This window comes from Rhopalosiphum padi, chromosome 4, assembly GCF_020882245.1.
Source record: "Rhopalosiphum padi isolate XX-2018 chromosome 4, ASM2088224v1, whole genome shotgun sequence".
Lineage (NCBI taxonomy): Eukaryota > Metazoa > Arthropoda > Insecta > Hemiptera > Aphididae > Rhopalosiphum > Rhopalosiphum padi.
Genome location: NC_083600.1, coordinates 9,654,239 through 9,671,167, shown reverse-complemented (window position 1 = coordinate 9,671,167; position 16,929 = coordinate 9,654,239). Strand labels below are relative to the sequence as shown.

Sequence of the window (16,929 nt, the reverse complement as noted above, 5' to 3'; positions counted from 1 at the left end):
TTACGAGTTTATTTCAATTTGTAAACCAGAAACCAATTTCAATATAAAATATCGAAAAACATGTCTTTATCATCCAATGTTATAAGAAAAAACACACATTGCTAATTCTAAATTATATTCACTCCGTTCATAAACTATAGAACAGAAAGGCAATGAAAATACAAAATAAATTGATAATGCATGATATTTATATTTATTTATTAAATTGAATGTATTGACATAATATATAATAATATTTTAAATTACTTAACACCCAATGGTAACAGCCGAACTCGATGATGAAGATGAGTAAGAAGATGTTTTCACGCTATAACTACTGCTACTACTACTCCAGCATGAAGTTGTCGATTCATAATATGAAGTTTCAAATACGTATTCTACATCTATTTCCGTGGTCTGATCTATTTTGATCAAGTAATTTGGATTATATCCAGCGCGCAATAATTCTTGATTAATATTGTTCATGGTTTTCTGGGATGGAATTCTATCTCTTGTATAGGCATAGACTTGGTATACTGGTTCCGAAGCTATAACAAACAAACACATTTAGCACAAAATTATCTACCGACAACAATATCAAATATTATCGAACTATGTAAATACTAACTAAAGAATGGGTTCTTGTACTGGTTAGCAAGGCACAACAATAGGTAATCGTCTTCATTGTATCCTATAACACTTGCAATGATTTGTTGTTTGTCTGTAATCAAGTTTATATTTTACTAATTAATATATACCAACATTTGATGAAAATATTTCGGTCTACGTAATTTAAATTAACAATATTTACATATATCTGAGGGTTGTTTGCAGATCATTCCATCTAATTTAAGTTTAGTCAATTCTTCAATTGTATCTGGATCTATAAGTCATAAAATCGTAAATATAAATTACTATCATCAAGTTCGAAAAACTGAGAGTTTTAGATCTTACAATATCCTTCAGAATACATTGCAAAAACAGTTGAACCGTATGGGTGGTCTTCAGAATACACTGAAGAAATATAGCTTCTCGTTTCTTGAATTTCGCCGGTCCTTAAATAATATTAAAACAATTTATCGTTAAATTTTCAAATATCTTATAAAATATCTAATAAGTTTACTTCATGTTATAACCACGGTCCATCACCATATGAGGAGTGTTGTAATCCCACATATCCATACATTCATCATCAAAAATAAGTTGCATTGAGCATGCAGGGAAAGCAGTATCTAAATACATCGAAACGTTTAAGTGATTATTTATTTTTTAAACCAAATGCCTACATCGAACACAGTCAGCATTTAACTTACTTAACATTCCGACTCTAGAATTGGGGATATCGAAATACGAGCAAGGTGTTGCTTCGGCCAAGTAATATTTTCCAGACAAGGCACGTCTGATCTGGAATCAAAATATGTTATTTTAAATATTGATTTTGAACCAAATCACTTTAAATTCAAATATTGGGTCGTTCGTTCTAACACGATCAGATTAAACAGAAGTATATTAAAATGTAGAATAGTTGAAAATATTTAAAAATGTATTATTACAGCTTTAGTATCCAGGCTCTTCAAGATTTGGATACCGTTGTATAAATCACATTGTCCAATGTCATAAGTGCTAGTGAAATCTGAGCTTATCTCGATTACAACAGTCGATATCTCTGTTGTTGTTTTTGAAGAAGATGAAGAACAAGAACAGCCAGTACTAATGGTTTTTGTAGTTGATGTAGCGACGGATGTCTTATGTACCATATTATTGACATCACCAGTTGGCATTGTGGGTACTGAAGGTGCAGTAGGTAATGAAGGCAATGAGTTGTCTAGTGAATGATCAATACTTATCAAATGGTATGGGTTAAGTCCACTCTTCTGAATGTCTTCGAATGCTTTATTATAGGTACACCATTTAGGGGCAACATCTCTTGTCATAACCCAGATGATATAATCATTGTCTGAAAAATGTATTTAAATATTTATTATATAAGGCATTTTAATCACGTTTTTCATAATTTTCTTACCGCAGAAGAAGTTGTCGTATTGGTTGATAACTGCCAAAACCATGTACTCTCCCCAGCAATCATCAGCACCAATTACAGAGATTGTATATTCTCTCTTGTCTATTATAATGACAGAAAAATATGATTTAAGAATTTATCATTACTTATTTAATATGAACTTACAGGAACCATCGATTTTATGTCTGATTAATTTGTCATCAATGAATGGATATTTTTCCGTTAATGGGTTTTTATCTGAAATGTAATTTATTAATAAATTATATCGTTTAATATTATTTAAATATTTTAGAAAAGCAGAATGGTACAAATAATAGTTACAAAGTATATTTTACTTACAATATTTTTCTGTACCAACGTTAAAGATTGCATGTTGGCTATCTTTTCCATATGCTGGACTGAATAATGTTTTAGTGGTTTCTGGACATTGTGTACTAATAATAAATAATGTAAATTATTAATACATAACTATATATATATATATGCAATGTTCATAATATAATTTAAATGTAACAACACGATTTTATAATATTATATTAATGATCAATTTTTTTTTTTACTACTACTTCTAATTTGGCCTTTTTGAATATTTCAATTTATATCGAATATATGTTTATCAATCATATGAATAATTGTATATTGGTATTGAATAATATAATGCTTATCTCATTCTTTAGTATAGTAAATTCCTCGCCAAAGTGACAACATTCGGTTTTTTTGTAAGACTTTAGATTGAATAATGTACGTAGTACTTACTAAAGATTGTATGATTTGTCAGTCACTACGTATTCGGTGTTGTAGTCAGAGTTATCACAAGGTGTGGTATCCTCGAATATCAATTGATTACTGGTGCTTGGATAAGTGTTACCTGTTATAACATTCAAGATAAGAATTTCAATATTTTGTAATTACCCAGTGTTTAATTATAACATTTTACATACAGAACAGCCCGGTTTTCAATGGGTTGTTTCCTTTGATGTATGTTGGTGTTGCCATTTGTACGTTCCATGTTCCTTGGAATGCGACGGTGGACTAGAAATTTAAAAACTTAATCAACTATTGCAAAAAAACTAATATTTAAATGTGCTCTAAAGAAATGAACCAAGAACACAGAGAGAATAATCGGAGGTCCGGGGCCAACATCGTTATATAGTATTTCGTACGATTTAAGATATTATTCCATGTCCAATAACAATGATATAGGGAAAAATGTTTTGTAATGTATACTTTATATCTGTATTTGTATTACTTACATATTGGGATTCAAATCTCTTAACGTTCCATGTAGCAGGGCATATTTTAGGCAAATCGCAACAGCAACATGGTTTTTTGTCTGTTAGTGGGCATGCTAAAGCAGCAGCAATAACAACGCAAAGACTCAGTACAGTCCTCATCCTAATAATATAAACATAAGATTAGTTTTAATAAAATATTTTAAAATATTTTTTTTAATTTTTAATTTTTACTTCTATACTGTCATTGTTAGTTAATGTTGATTTGGCTTAACGTTTAAACTTTGGTACTTTTCAATGTAAATTATAAATGTTATAACTTTTTTTACAGTTTATTGGATTGAACTATTTGATAAATAGGTAGATATTTGAGATAAAACTTATAAATCTGAAGATATAACAAAATGTTTATTTTATTTACCTAAATTTATAATTTACTATTCAATAAAATTATGAACATTCTCTAATACATGTTGTGATTATTGAGTAATAAATTAATTTTACTTAGATAACATAATTTATTATTTACATAAAATTGCAGTGCCTAATTCAGAATAACAGATACATTTCATTATAAAGTAAAGAAAAACCTCAAAATACTTCGCACAATCTTTAGTTTATATTTTCATAAATATTAAACATAATATAAGTAAATAATACATGAATACAATAATTATATTTTTATGTGATACGTATTCTTAATCACTGTAATACAATTCTAAACAGTATATCATATGAATAAAAGTTTACCTGTTAGTCGCCTTTGATCGGTTCCCAGAATGGCGAACTGTAAGTTGATTCTAGTTGAGCCAGTACCTCTTATTTATAGTCAAAAACTTTAGTCAAAATTTATTTTATATGAACTTCAAAATCAATCAATGTCAACATATATGTTTACAATAAACAATATTATCTGTTACTTTATTTTATTTTATTTAATGAGTGTTTACTAAAATATGATTCATGACAATGATCTATTTTGTTAAAAACATTATAAACACAAACAACAATGTATCATTCAATCATATGGCATTTTATTCATATGTGTACATCCAAGAGTTCTAAATTTTTAATTTTACATTATTATTTTACGTATAATTTCTCATGTATTCATGACATTTTATTTTATAATTTGTTAATATATGTATATTTAAATATACACTTGTTTATATGTTATTCTTGAGTGATTAATAATAATTGAAGAAAATTAATTTCCCTCGACTACTATTGTGAATTTTAGTTCTTTTGAGAAATTACCGGGAAAGCCACTTTGTTTAATAGATTGAATTTTTTTGCTAGGTACATAGAAATGGTTTCATAGTGTAAAGAACGATATAATACTGTTACGATGTTTATAAACTTATCTATGAATAACCTAACATTATAAAAATTGAATTTGTATTTTCGATATTTTATAAGTAACTGTTAAAATAAAATATATTTGAGAAACATCGGCCTATATCACTAAGTATATTTTATGATATATTTATAATTGCTATTTAAGACTTTTTTTTTACTATCAGTAATACAGCAGGTTGGTTAAATTAATATTTTACGATAACGTTGCATTTAAAAAAAATCCTTGTATGTATAAATTATAGAAATATTTGGCCCTACCAAACTTATAACTACCTCTCAAAAAACTATAAAAATTGAATATTTTATAAATTTTACTAACTACAAAGTAATTTGTGAATTTTCGTAAATTTTACGATTTTTTTTTTTTTTTTTAATGCCCCAGGGCTTTATTATTTAAACGACTTAAAGGTCTTTATAAATATTATGTTTAACAATAATTGTTTATATTTTACATACCAGAAACAAATGATATTATATACTTTATACGTTGATTGGGTCATTTATTCTAATGAAGCTCCTGTCTTAATCTTAAATTGTAAACTAAGTCGAATAGTTTTAGACGCTTAAGACGTCTTTAGAGTTATTTAATAATTGGATGGCCAATGGATTTGGATTGGCAAGTTGATCCAGTCTCGTCTCGTGTTTTTTTAGCAAACCTTTGGATTTCGTCTGGGATAGTAGTCGGCACCATTTCACGGAAAATTTCGTTATGTAATAGAATTGTTTATGTTTGCCCTTTAAAGTACTAAATATATCCAATTTTCTACCAGAAACTACTACTTTAAAAGTATTATAGTGAAACATTTTAATTGCCTTAAAAATACATTCATCGATCAACTAGTAATCTATAGTATGCAGTGATTCAAGTTTAAATCTTATGAATAAATTATGAATCTTTCTTTCCGTGTAAAAACGGAGCTCGTTTTTCCATATATGATTTTGTAGGAAAGCTATATACATATTTACAGTAAGATTATCATTCCATACATTTTAAAATGTTATATTGTAGAAAAAAATTTGAGCCCAACTATATTATGTTCAATATTTGGTATTTTACACTAACTATTTTAATATGGCTAGTTCAGCATATGAAATCAAAATATGAACATGAAATATAAAATCAATTATTCATATTGGTTTCATAAAAATCACAATAACAAATATAATAATGACTAATGATGATTTAAAATGTTACATATTCGAAAAACACGAATATTTAAATGCTAATCATTAAAACTAAACTGTTGAAAAAATTGTGTTTCTACAAATAAACATTTGCTATTTTGTATACAACATCATAATAATTAAATTTCATTTTTTCTCTAATAATTTTGTGAACACAAAAAAAAAGAAATGTCCTAATTCACCGTGGAAAATATAAGTTGTGTGTTCATACACTTCTACCCTATATATTAGTAATAAATATTTTTTTCTTGATAAAAATTAATTCAATACAATATACATATAATGATAAATTATCTAATTAATTTTTTTTTTATTTATTATCATTATTAAAAAAAAATGAAAACAATTTACAATGTTGCATTTAAGATTGTACATGAATCATATTCTGTCATCAGCTGCTTCAAGTTAGTTACGAGAACAATTTATAAAAATTGTGCACTAAGTATAATAAACGTTCAAATTTAATAACATAATTCTATTTAATTTTATCTAATTCGTTAAAAGCGTTTACAATATCTTTTGCAACAGCTTATATTTTCTAGTTGATTAATTCTTATTGTGTAAATGCATTATCATAATTTTTACTAATATATTGATAACTAATTTATTACCATTCTAAAATAATTATAATTTACCTATATTGAGTGTATCTTGATTTATTAACAAGATATGTATAGTATAGGCATATACGATTTTTTCTTATTTGTTTTAGCTGATTATAATTCTATCAAAAAATAATTTGCACATATTATGTTTAATGTTAGTCATATTCAAAATTATTTGTGATATATTCTGTGTATTGTATTACTTTAGAATATATTTGTTTTATAGCAAGAAGAAAATGTGTTTTATCTATTGGATTTTGTAATCATTATGTAATTTTATAATCATTTAGTTAATCATGACAACATTTTAATACACATCACCAAACATGCAAAACGATCAATAAAAATGGTATTTTGAATTTTCAGATTATTTGGTTTTTACAAACTACTGTATTAATTTGATTATGTTAAGTATCAAAAAATTAAAAACTGTTGTTGTTGATATTATCCTAATAGAATATGAAGATTAAATAAATATAATAACATTTAAAAAAAATCTTTTTGTTTTAATGTTTGACGTGTTTTAATAAAATAGTATTTTGACGTGAAACAAAAACTTGTTCACACATATTCAATAATGTTATATATGTGTATTTTACACAATAACATGACAATCGATTTGTTTTAAATCAATGAAATCAAAACAAGATTTTATTAAATTTATTTATTGTTTTTCGAGTATTTATTTGTAAAGTCAATATTTGAGAATGCTGGTAATTCTAGTAGGTTTGTGATACGATTTTTAATTTTCTCATATTATTAATTTAATGGTGATAATCGATGATAGTATGATATTAATATTTATTATCCCAACTAAACATAATATTTATCTTTGTGTAATAATTTTAAATTTAAGACAATTCAACCATATTAATGTAAGTTTGAAATCCATAATATTTTAAAATATTGTTAATTATCAAACGAATTTGAGTAATTAAACAATTGTTTACTTAACAATAATTTTTTTAATCTTAAGAAAAAGCTTTTTATTCAATGAAAAATTGCATCGGCAAACATAATAATAATCTTCAATTATAAAACTATAAAAGTACATTCATTAAAAGTTGTATGTACCTACTTAATCAATTTTTTTATTTAAAAAAATAGATTTATATTGTTCTAAAGATTATTAGCATTTCTAGAATTTCCATCTTTTTTTTAATTTTCATTTTACTCAATAGTAGTTTATTCAAGTATTATAATAAAATGTTTCTCTGTCGTGGTTGATGTTAATTAGTTTGAATTGTTTATTACAACCTTTTTAGATTTTTAAAAACTGTAATTTATTTCTAGATAATAAACCATTATTTTTTAAATACCTATGTAAAGAAGATTCACTTTTTTATTATCTATACATCAAATATTAATCACATTATTTTATTTATCGTTGTCTGAAATTACTTTTCTAATACGATTCAAGTAGGCATATACTTATCATACATTTTAAATTAAACATAATAATAATTCTTTATCCTGTACTTCGAGGTATTTATTTAAAAACTGCTATAATTATTATAAATAAATGGATATTCGAGTCAAAAGTTTGTAAAGGGTTTTTTTTTTTTTATTAAAGAAAAGAATAACCCTCGGTTTTAATTTTTTACACTATTATCATCGTATTAATTCATATTTTAATATATTATATATTTCACAATTTATCTAGTAATACCATGTACCAAACACTTATTAAATTTAAAGCATAATATGTTTTCTAATATAAACTATTTTAATTTTAATATGTAGCATACTGTATCATGTCAATGCCATTAAACTTGCATTTACAACAGCTTGTCTTTTGACAAATATATTAACGCGACCATTTACATTTTCATATTCTCGTTCGTATATCATTGTTATAACAACACTTACATGCAAATATATTATATTTTGAACACTAAACATTTTTGTTGTACATAATCGAAAGTTTATATTCGGACTATTTGGTTACATAGTTTTTTGCGTATATACTAAGTTGCAACTTTTATACAAGATTGAAAAAAACATACACAATATTTTTTTCCCAAACGTTGTGGATTTTTAACGGAGTTCTGATCTTTTTTTTTTTTTGGTGGTGAAAACGCTCTAAGGTCCTTACATGATATTATATTATAGATTTTATTGAATATTAGTAGTCGAATTTACTTTTGTTTCTTTCCATTTATAAAAAAAATAGTTTAAAAAAATTATGTTGGATTACTATTCACCATATTCTGCTGATTTTGGAAGATAGGTATTATTATTTGGAAAAATATAAAATACAATATGCAAATATAAACACATTTTTTGTAGTTTTCATATTTTCTATAAACAGAAAAAAATACGTGTATTATTTTTTTATGATATTTTATTGTTATGTGTACTTAGTGTACATTATATTATGATGGGTTTCAACGTTTTTCTATCCAGCATGCTTATTTAACATGGTATAAAACCGAGACCCACCGGCTATCTTATAAGAATAATATTCGTTTAATGGAAAAAGTGAAATATTGAGCAATGAACAAACGTGTTCATGTATTGTCGTGTTATGTACTTGTGTGCTCTTCTAAAAGGTTGACACTTTGAAAGAGAATAAATTACTTCAACGAGCAGTACACACTGCACAGTGGCTGATTCAGGATGTAGATATACACGTGTGTTAAACTGTGTGAGAGAGTGATCCAATACCTAACTAAAAAATATCGAAATTTGTATAAGTATTATTACAAAACAATATTAATGTTCTAGAATATTTATTTTTATTTTGCATTAGTTTTTGAATATGAAACACCCCAATACTATATACTGAAGAAAATGTACCAAATAATTAGCATGCTAATAACATGGGAGGTTTATATTGTTTATAACCAATTGAATATATAATATAATATAAATAAATGTAAAAATTAAGTAGGCGAATTACCGAAAGAACATCGCGTGACCAAAATATCGTCAGTCTAAAATAAAGCAACAATTTAATAATTATAATAGAATATGTATAACTCGAATACATATAATATAACAAAATTGTTAATATACAATATGTAAAGTAATATAACGTAGTAGAGTATTAAATATATATTTCAAAATATATTATAACATTGTCATATTAATATATATAGCGTCTATAGTATTAATCTTTATAATATACGTACAGTATCAAAAATAAATAAAATAATAAAAATGTATAATACACTTTTAGTGTATAGGTTAGTAAATATTAAACGCAATACCTTGAAGATAATCTTTGAACTCTCAATTTTGATAATCTCCAACTACTTTTTTTTTACTTTTTCAGCCCAATCCTTAGCCTTGTTTATTTTTATTCCCTGCCGTATTTATATTTTCTAGTTTCTACTATACTTTAGATTGAAATATATTGAGCAGAAAGTAAATGAGCAAATTCATTGTTAAAGCCTTCAAATATTTTGTTTGTTTTATCCCAGTCACTTTGTATTGCCTCATATACATTCCATATAGGTATAGGAAATAACAGAGGATATCTTCGTCCTCGTTTTTTAATGCGAATACATGTTTCTGCAAAGTATGTTAGAAAGGGGAAAAAATCTGATTATTTTTAACAAAAAAATTTAATTTTAATATTTTTTTCATAACATCGCAAACATCTAATGGTAGCACAAAAGTCAGGGAAGCAAAATAACAAACTTTCGAAAAGAAGGTGATATTTTCTTTACATAACTTTTGAATTTCTGGAATTTTTTGTATTTTTTTTCCAAATGGTTTTCATTAGATAAAAATAATAACAACTCCATTGTATTGCATTCGGACAACACTTAAAATATGATTTTTTTAAATCCATTTCAAAATCTGTCATGATAGACTCCGATTTGAACTCTCCAAGTTCATCCTTAAAAAAATTAAATAAAAATATCATTAACTTGTTGTTTTCTGGTCTGTAAGTTATTATACTGTAAACCATCAATAGAAATATGGATCCGTCACTTATTTTTCTGTAATTTATAAAAAAAAAGTGATTAAAAATGGCGGGACAGATTTATATGTTCCATTCGCATACCACTGTGAACATTTTTTTTTAAATATTTTTAATTTTTCTTCGGCATAAATATTAAAACACGTATATTTTAACATCCAGAGTAATAGTATACATTTTTTTTCTATTATTTTAAAATTGAAATATATAATAATTTGTTAGTTCTTTGGTACAGTTAGGCCGTAGGATTGGAAATTCCTTTTTTTATCGTAGTCATGAAATTGTTCTCTTCTGGGAGTTAATTTTGATAATTAAAGGAATTACTTCACAAGGTAGTTCTTTTAAAGCCGAAGCTAAAATTAACGCTAAGGTACTAGGTAGTAGAAGCTGCTGCATTTTATTTTATTTATTAAATAAATTGGATTACAGCCAATCTGGATGCATCTGGTAAATGAGTGTGATTATCAGAGTCCCAAATAACGGTATTTAATTGTATATGAAACTTTCCGTGACATTTTTTTTATTGACACATGACTGCACTTCCAAATAATCTTAATCATGGAATTTCAATATTCTACAATTTTTATGGTGACTAAAAAGTTTAGATAGTATATTAAGAAATAAATAAATAAATAATAATATATAGTTATACAACTTTTAAATTAGTTAATTATATTATATATTTGTACTTATATATGATTTTGTTAATAAGTTAATATAATTATTATTTATTCCATGAATTATTTTTTTTATAAAATGTTGTGTATTTTATTTAGTTTGGGATTTACTTTTACACACGGTATAGGTACATATTATAGTATTTACGCGCGAGTATACCACAATGGCACGATAATATTATAAAAATATATAATTAAAACAATATAGTATAATATAAAGAACAATTCACTTAAATAAAAATGGACTTAAAACAAAAACGTAGAATAATAAAAAAAGCATATACTTTAAATAATAATTTTTAGTAATACACAGTAATATTATACGTTTTACCTTGAAATCAGCACCATCTTTTTCTTTTATAAAATTGAAACCGTCGTGTATCAATAAACGTTTTTCTTTTGTAGTAATATTTAAAGTCATTAAAAAATAAAAATAAAAATAAAATAATTTTATAAAAGTAAAAATATAGAACAAAAAAATTAAAAGTGTAAGTACAATAAGTGTGAAATACTATAAAGTATTGAAATGTACAAATATGAAATAAAAAATCAGAATACAAAATTGTATTATTGATGTAGTACTGTGATCGTAAAACAATGTAATATAGGTAATAGGTGGATAAGATTAGATAATATAAAATTGTATAGGTATAGGCGATATACATAGGCACTACCTAGCGTTATTTTTCTCGTACGATTATTTACTGGTTATATTATTTCCTTACTATTTTGGTTTTGTGATTGTTTTACTGCATTACCGGTGATATTTTATCGGCATACCCAAGCAGGCTATGCAGTTCTAAATTATTTATTATAACGTATTACAATAAAAATTAGATTTTAATTTTAACTTTTTCAAAATTTTCTAATAAATTTGGATATTATAAAAATATTATACGATTTTAAATTAATATGGTAATAGAAAACTACTAATTATAGTACATTTTATTCAAATTATATTTCAAGAATTATTAAAAATGCTCCGTGGTTAATACGTAAAAAAGATATACATAAAGACTTCCAAATCAATAAAATTGACGACCACATAATATTCGCATTACCAAAACATTTTCATAGTTCAAAATTTGATTCAACTACACTACAACCTTCATATTTATCCGTTACTCTGAAAACGTTAATACGCGGTCGCTAACCTCATTAGTTAAATTCTTCTAATATGTCCTTAATACGTCTATTAATTTTTCGAGTATTTTTTTATTTTTTGTTCTATAATTTTATACAATATTATTGGTCAAATATTTATGTAAATCTTTTGTGTACCATCTGTTGTTATATTTATATTTAGAATAATCTTCTTAAAATAACCACAAACTTATTATTACGAGTATATATTATCCATAGATATTAGATATAGATAACCATAGGCTAGGAATGTCTTATTTTACAGATTAAAAACAATTTATATTTTAACATTTCATTTTAAAACTTATATTATGATTATTATGTGTTTATTTTATTATAAATAGCTAATAGATATGGCTAATTTATATAAATTGTTTATTAACTTGCCAAAAGAGTGAAAATGTTGTAGTTAAAACCTAACGTAATATGATTAGTTTAAACGGTATTAAAAATGTATCAACTATTTATTTTGCTTTCATTAGATAAAATGCTGCATAATGGTTGAGTAACTTCAAATATGACAAACGTAAAAGTAATAACTATGTGTTGATAATCACAAAATATTATTTTAGAATAAGTTCAACAAAAATTCAACATTCTCATTACTTGTAAATTATTATTTATATATAGGTTTGATACCTATTTTGATAATAAGAGCATATTGAAAAGTAAAAGCAATCTATCAATGATTATACTCTTAACAAAAATTCAATGATGAAAATATAATCACTATGCGTATCTTGAAAATGTGGAAGGTACAGTTGAAAAGATACATTTGGAAAATTAAATATAGGCACCTGCCGTGTATAAGGTGAAAGTTTCCCGAACAAAATGCATTATATCTTACCCAGATCATCAATTGTACGATAGTATTTAATCAAATTAATGGAAAAGTAACAAATAGGTAACCATAGAATATTAATATATATATATGTGTATTACTTAATTAGTTGTTCTTAATATTCACTTCATTTTCCCAAGCATCTTGCCTCTATAAATGTAGATACAAATATGTATAAGTAAAATTGTTTAAATTGGATTAAACAAATACATTTATGTAATATGGACAATATGGTTATTGGTTTATGTTTAAATATATGCCTTATGCCTATATATAAAAAAAAACATTAATTAAATGTACTATTAATATTGATAATTTGGTACATGAGAATACTTATTTATCAAATAATGACCATAGATGAATTTAATTAATTTAATTTTAATATTTAATGCAATTTTAAGATAAGAATAATAGAAAAATGAGTGTTTCTATAAAGTGATTGTGATTGATGGAAAAAACAAAATATGTTTTACTGTTATCTTTTTTAACAACAACCATATTCTTCCATCGCTCATTAATCTTTTACAATTTTGGTTTTTGTTTATTGCTAAATATATAATATTCATAACTATTCTTGCGTGATTAATGATAGGACTTACTAAAATTAATTGGTTTATAGAGAAGCACTTATGTTATAGAGAATTTAAAGTTTTTAGCAATAAATATTACAAATAAAGCACATTTTTAACTTCCGGAGGTATCTTATTTACTGTGTGTAAATTGTATCTCTTTTATGTTAAATTTATAGACAATTGTAGGATTAACAGTCGATAAACCACTCAATTTCATCAATAAAATTATCATAAACCATTGCTTGTTTTGGAGGTAGGTACAACGTATAATCATGTAGGTACACGTTACCCATAACATGTTTAGACTATTTATTTAGTTTTCATAAATTCGGATTTCTCTAGCACCGGTCTTTAACTAATACCCATTGACAGCGAAAAATAATACTACATTTCAAGTTTATATATATTATAATTTATAAATAACGTTTATGTGGTTATAATATAGCTCTTGCGTTCTGGTTATTGGCCCCTTATACCTTCGTGTAGTATGATATAATACCGTGGTTTTAGAATAAAGTTGCCACGGTGTCAAGCTCCGTTTAATCGAATGTGACAGCTGGTAGACGGTGTCGGTAAATTACTTTGATATAACCGACACAGCATTTTATCATTGCGGGGACATCACCCCCATGTGCTGTCAATTGGCCCTTAGGACGAGTGAAATGTTTCCGCTGTTTAATTAAATGGTTAAAATGAATTATATTTTTTGATAATTGGAAATATTTCCATCGAAATAAATAATATTTTTACCTTTTTCTTTCAATTGGTTATGGAAATGTAATCGTTTCAAGTTTTCAACGTATTTTATATGGTTAAATATCAATTAATATATTAATATGCATACAGACGTTCAGTACCTATTCAGGAACTTATATAAGTTATTTTAAGCAACAATTAACAAAGTTTTCAATGCAATAATAATATCTAATTTTCCCATGCACGAGCATGTTTAGTGGGACCAATTATCTTCTTGAATAGTAAAAATGGTAATTATTTAACATGTAAATCAGCCATGTCATATTATTATACAGTTATAGCTAAGTATTTCATAGAATTAACGTTATAAATTTATTTTACATTTCAAATTATTATAAGTACCTATCTAATTATAAGAATATTATATTATTATACATTATCAAATACAGAATATTTTATCATAATTTATATGTATGAATATAGTAATTAAGATATACTTTACGGGTCTGATATATTATGTTAGCCTAACAACTCGTTTGACCTACAATGTACATAATTTTCCCAACAATACATTTTTCCAACACAGTGATTTATCGATTTCCCAACAATATAATTAATTAGTAACTTTTAATTGACCAACAGTATTGTTGAAATTTATATTTGTTATAATAATACAAGTTGAAAAAAATACCGTTTCAAGTTCAAATCTACCATTGTTGTTATATTGTTATGCATTATGTCAATTATAATAAGAGTATGCAGAATTAATATAGGTACCTATCCAAGTGCCTAACTTACTTCAATCAATAATATTTACATACAATCATCCTTAGTATTAGGAAAAATAAATATTAATGGACATTTTTTCCTCAGCAAAAATGTTTGTTTGGAATTTAACAGATATTGTTATTTATAACTTAATCTAACGTTTAACATTTAAAATAAAGTAATTATTAAACCATAAAATATGGAACTTTTAAAATAGCTCCAACACATTTTTACAATCTTATATGTACTATTTTAATAAGTAAGGTAAGGACAGGGAAAAAATAAAAAGCAAATATATTGCATTTCGTTTACTCTTTAAAGATAAATAAATGCATTAGAAAAATTGTATATTTGACTTTTTAAAAATACATATGTTAATGAAACTAAAAATAAATTAGATTTAAATACTCAATTTATTTTATATGTTTTTGGGAAAGCTGCTATACATATTTTAAAACGCGAATATCCAAATAATACACATAATATGTAAGTTATATTTTTACTTAGAAAATAATGTATGAAATAAAATTTAAGCCCCTCCTTTTAGTAAAATACATTTTGAAATTGTGACATATTATTGAACTTAAATTTATCATCTTCCAATACTACCAAGTATATTTTTATGAACTAAAACCAATTATTTCTGATATAACTACAAAAATAATGCAGTGGTTTGAGTATAATAATTATGTCCATTGCGTAGAATTATTATAATAATGAGATGTGGTAATGCAACAGTATGACCAATAACGTTTGTCTGCGTACCATCGCTAAAGACCTTTGCTTTGTGAGTTGTAACGAACAAACTTATCCACGACGACATATAAATCAATACCATCCAAAAAAGGCTAACATAATTTACAAGGGGTTTCACAGCAAACTTCAAACAAACATCAACTCCCTGATCTCGCAGCTAGCTTCGAAGACACTCACAGACAATCCGATAAGACGACTCAAACACAACTGGTGTAGAGACCCACTTAGCTTATAAAACAGATCGTATGATACTTAATAATGTAAAGTTTACATTGTAAACCAATGTAATCAATGTAAAAAGTGATCAGCAGGTCTTCTTTCAAGCCATTCAAAATGATTTATACTTTGATCAAATGTACTAATTAATACTCGTCATCGTATAGATTGTAGATACTTAATAAACAATATTTTATAAATAAGACAATATAAAATATGAAATGTATGTGATTATTTATTATTTTATATTAATATTTAATAGTTTATCGGTTTATTTTACCGATAAACCTAACCGTTATTTGTATTGCCGAGAAAATGCAGTTAAAGGCATATTTCTTGTCCAAAAACTGTGGTGTCAGATAAATTATATCGGCGGTGAAGACAACTTATTTTGAAACATAAATATTGTTTCTTAGAACGTCTTCGTCAAAGATTTCTTCGTGAAAAGCTATCTCAAAGACATTTCTTCACAATTATTTTCAACTTCGCTTTGGTAACTCGTTCAATAAAAATAACGTTCAACTGTCTTTTATAAGACGTATTCACACTCGAATATCGGTATTTGTATCCCGTTATTGTGGCGTGCATCACTGCAGTTTCGGTGCACGGCACACCCGCTGAGAAAATCGTTTCGAATCAATCGATACTTTTTTTTTCTGTATAGATACCACCTAATATACATATTTCGATAACAGCATACATGTAGTAACACACACACACACACACACACATGTATAAATATTATATATTATACTTTCACAATATTATGCTGTTATATTGATTATGTAATAAATAGTCTGCGAGAGATATTCGTTCGGTCGTCGACGAAATCAAACGTTGGAACGCTTTTTTTCGCACAACCGTCGGGGGTCTATCGGCATCACTCTATAATATTATATTGTTATTATTATTATAAACAGCGGAACGGACAAACAGCATCATAGTATAA

General features: G+C 25.5%; 2 protein-coding genes and 1 pseudogene across 2 annotated transcripts in view; 1 reads left to right on the top strand and 2 right to left on the bottom strand.

Annotated features, from left to right (window-relative positions):
- LOC132929305 (uncharacterized) overlaps window positions 1-16,929 on the top strand; it is a 244,656-nt gene that overhangs the window by 74,192 nt on the left and 153,535 nt on the right. The window lies entirely within an intron of this gene.
- On the bottom strand, window positions 171-4,086 carry LOC132930350 (uncharacterized). The gene is made up of 14 exons (XM_060996180.1): window positions 3,982-4,086; window positions 3,253-3,394; window positions 2,941-3,031; window positions 2,756-2,867; window positions 2,339-2,433; window positions 2,165-2,236; window positions 2,003-2,101; window positions 1,533-1,936; window positions 1,293-1,383; window positions 1,103-1,211; window positions 934-1,034; window positions 791-862; window positions 608-700; window positions 171-527 (listed from the first exon to the last, which is right to left on the bottom strand). The coding sequence occupies exons 2-14, from the start codon at window positions 3,391-3,393 to the stop codon at window positions 247-249; spliced, it is 1,761 nt and encodes a 586-aa protein (XP_060852163.1). The 5' UTR covers window position 3,394; window positions 3,982-4,086; the 3' UTR covers window positions 171-246.
- LOC132928632 (uncharacterized) lies at window positions 9,570-10,299 on the bottom strand (annotated as a pseudogene).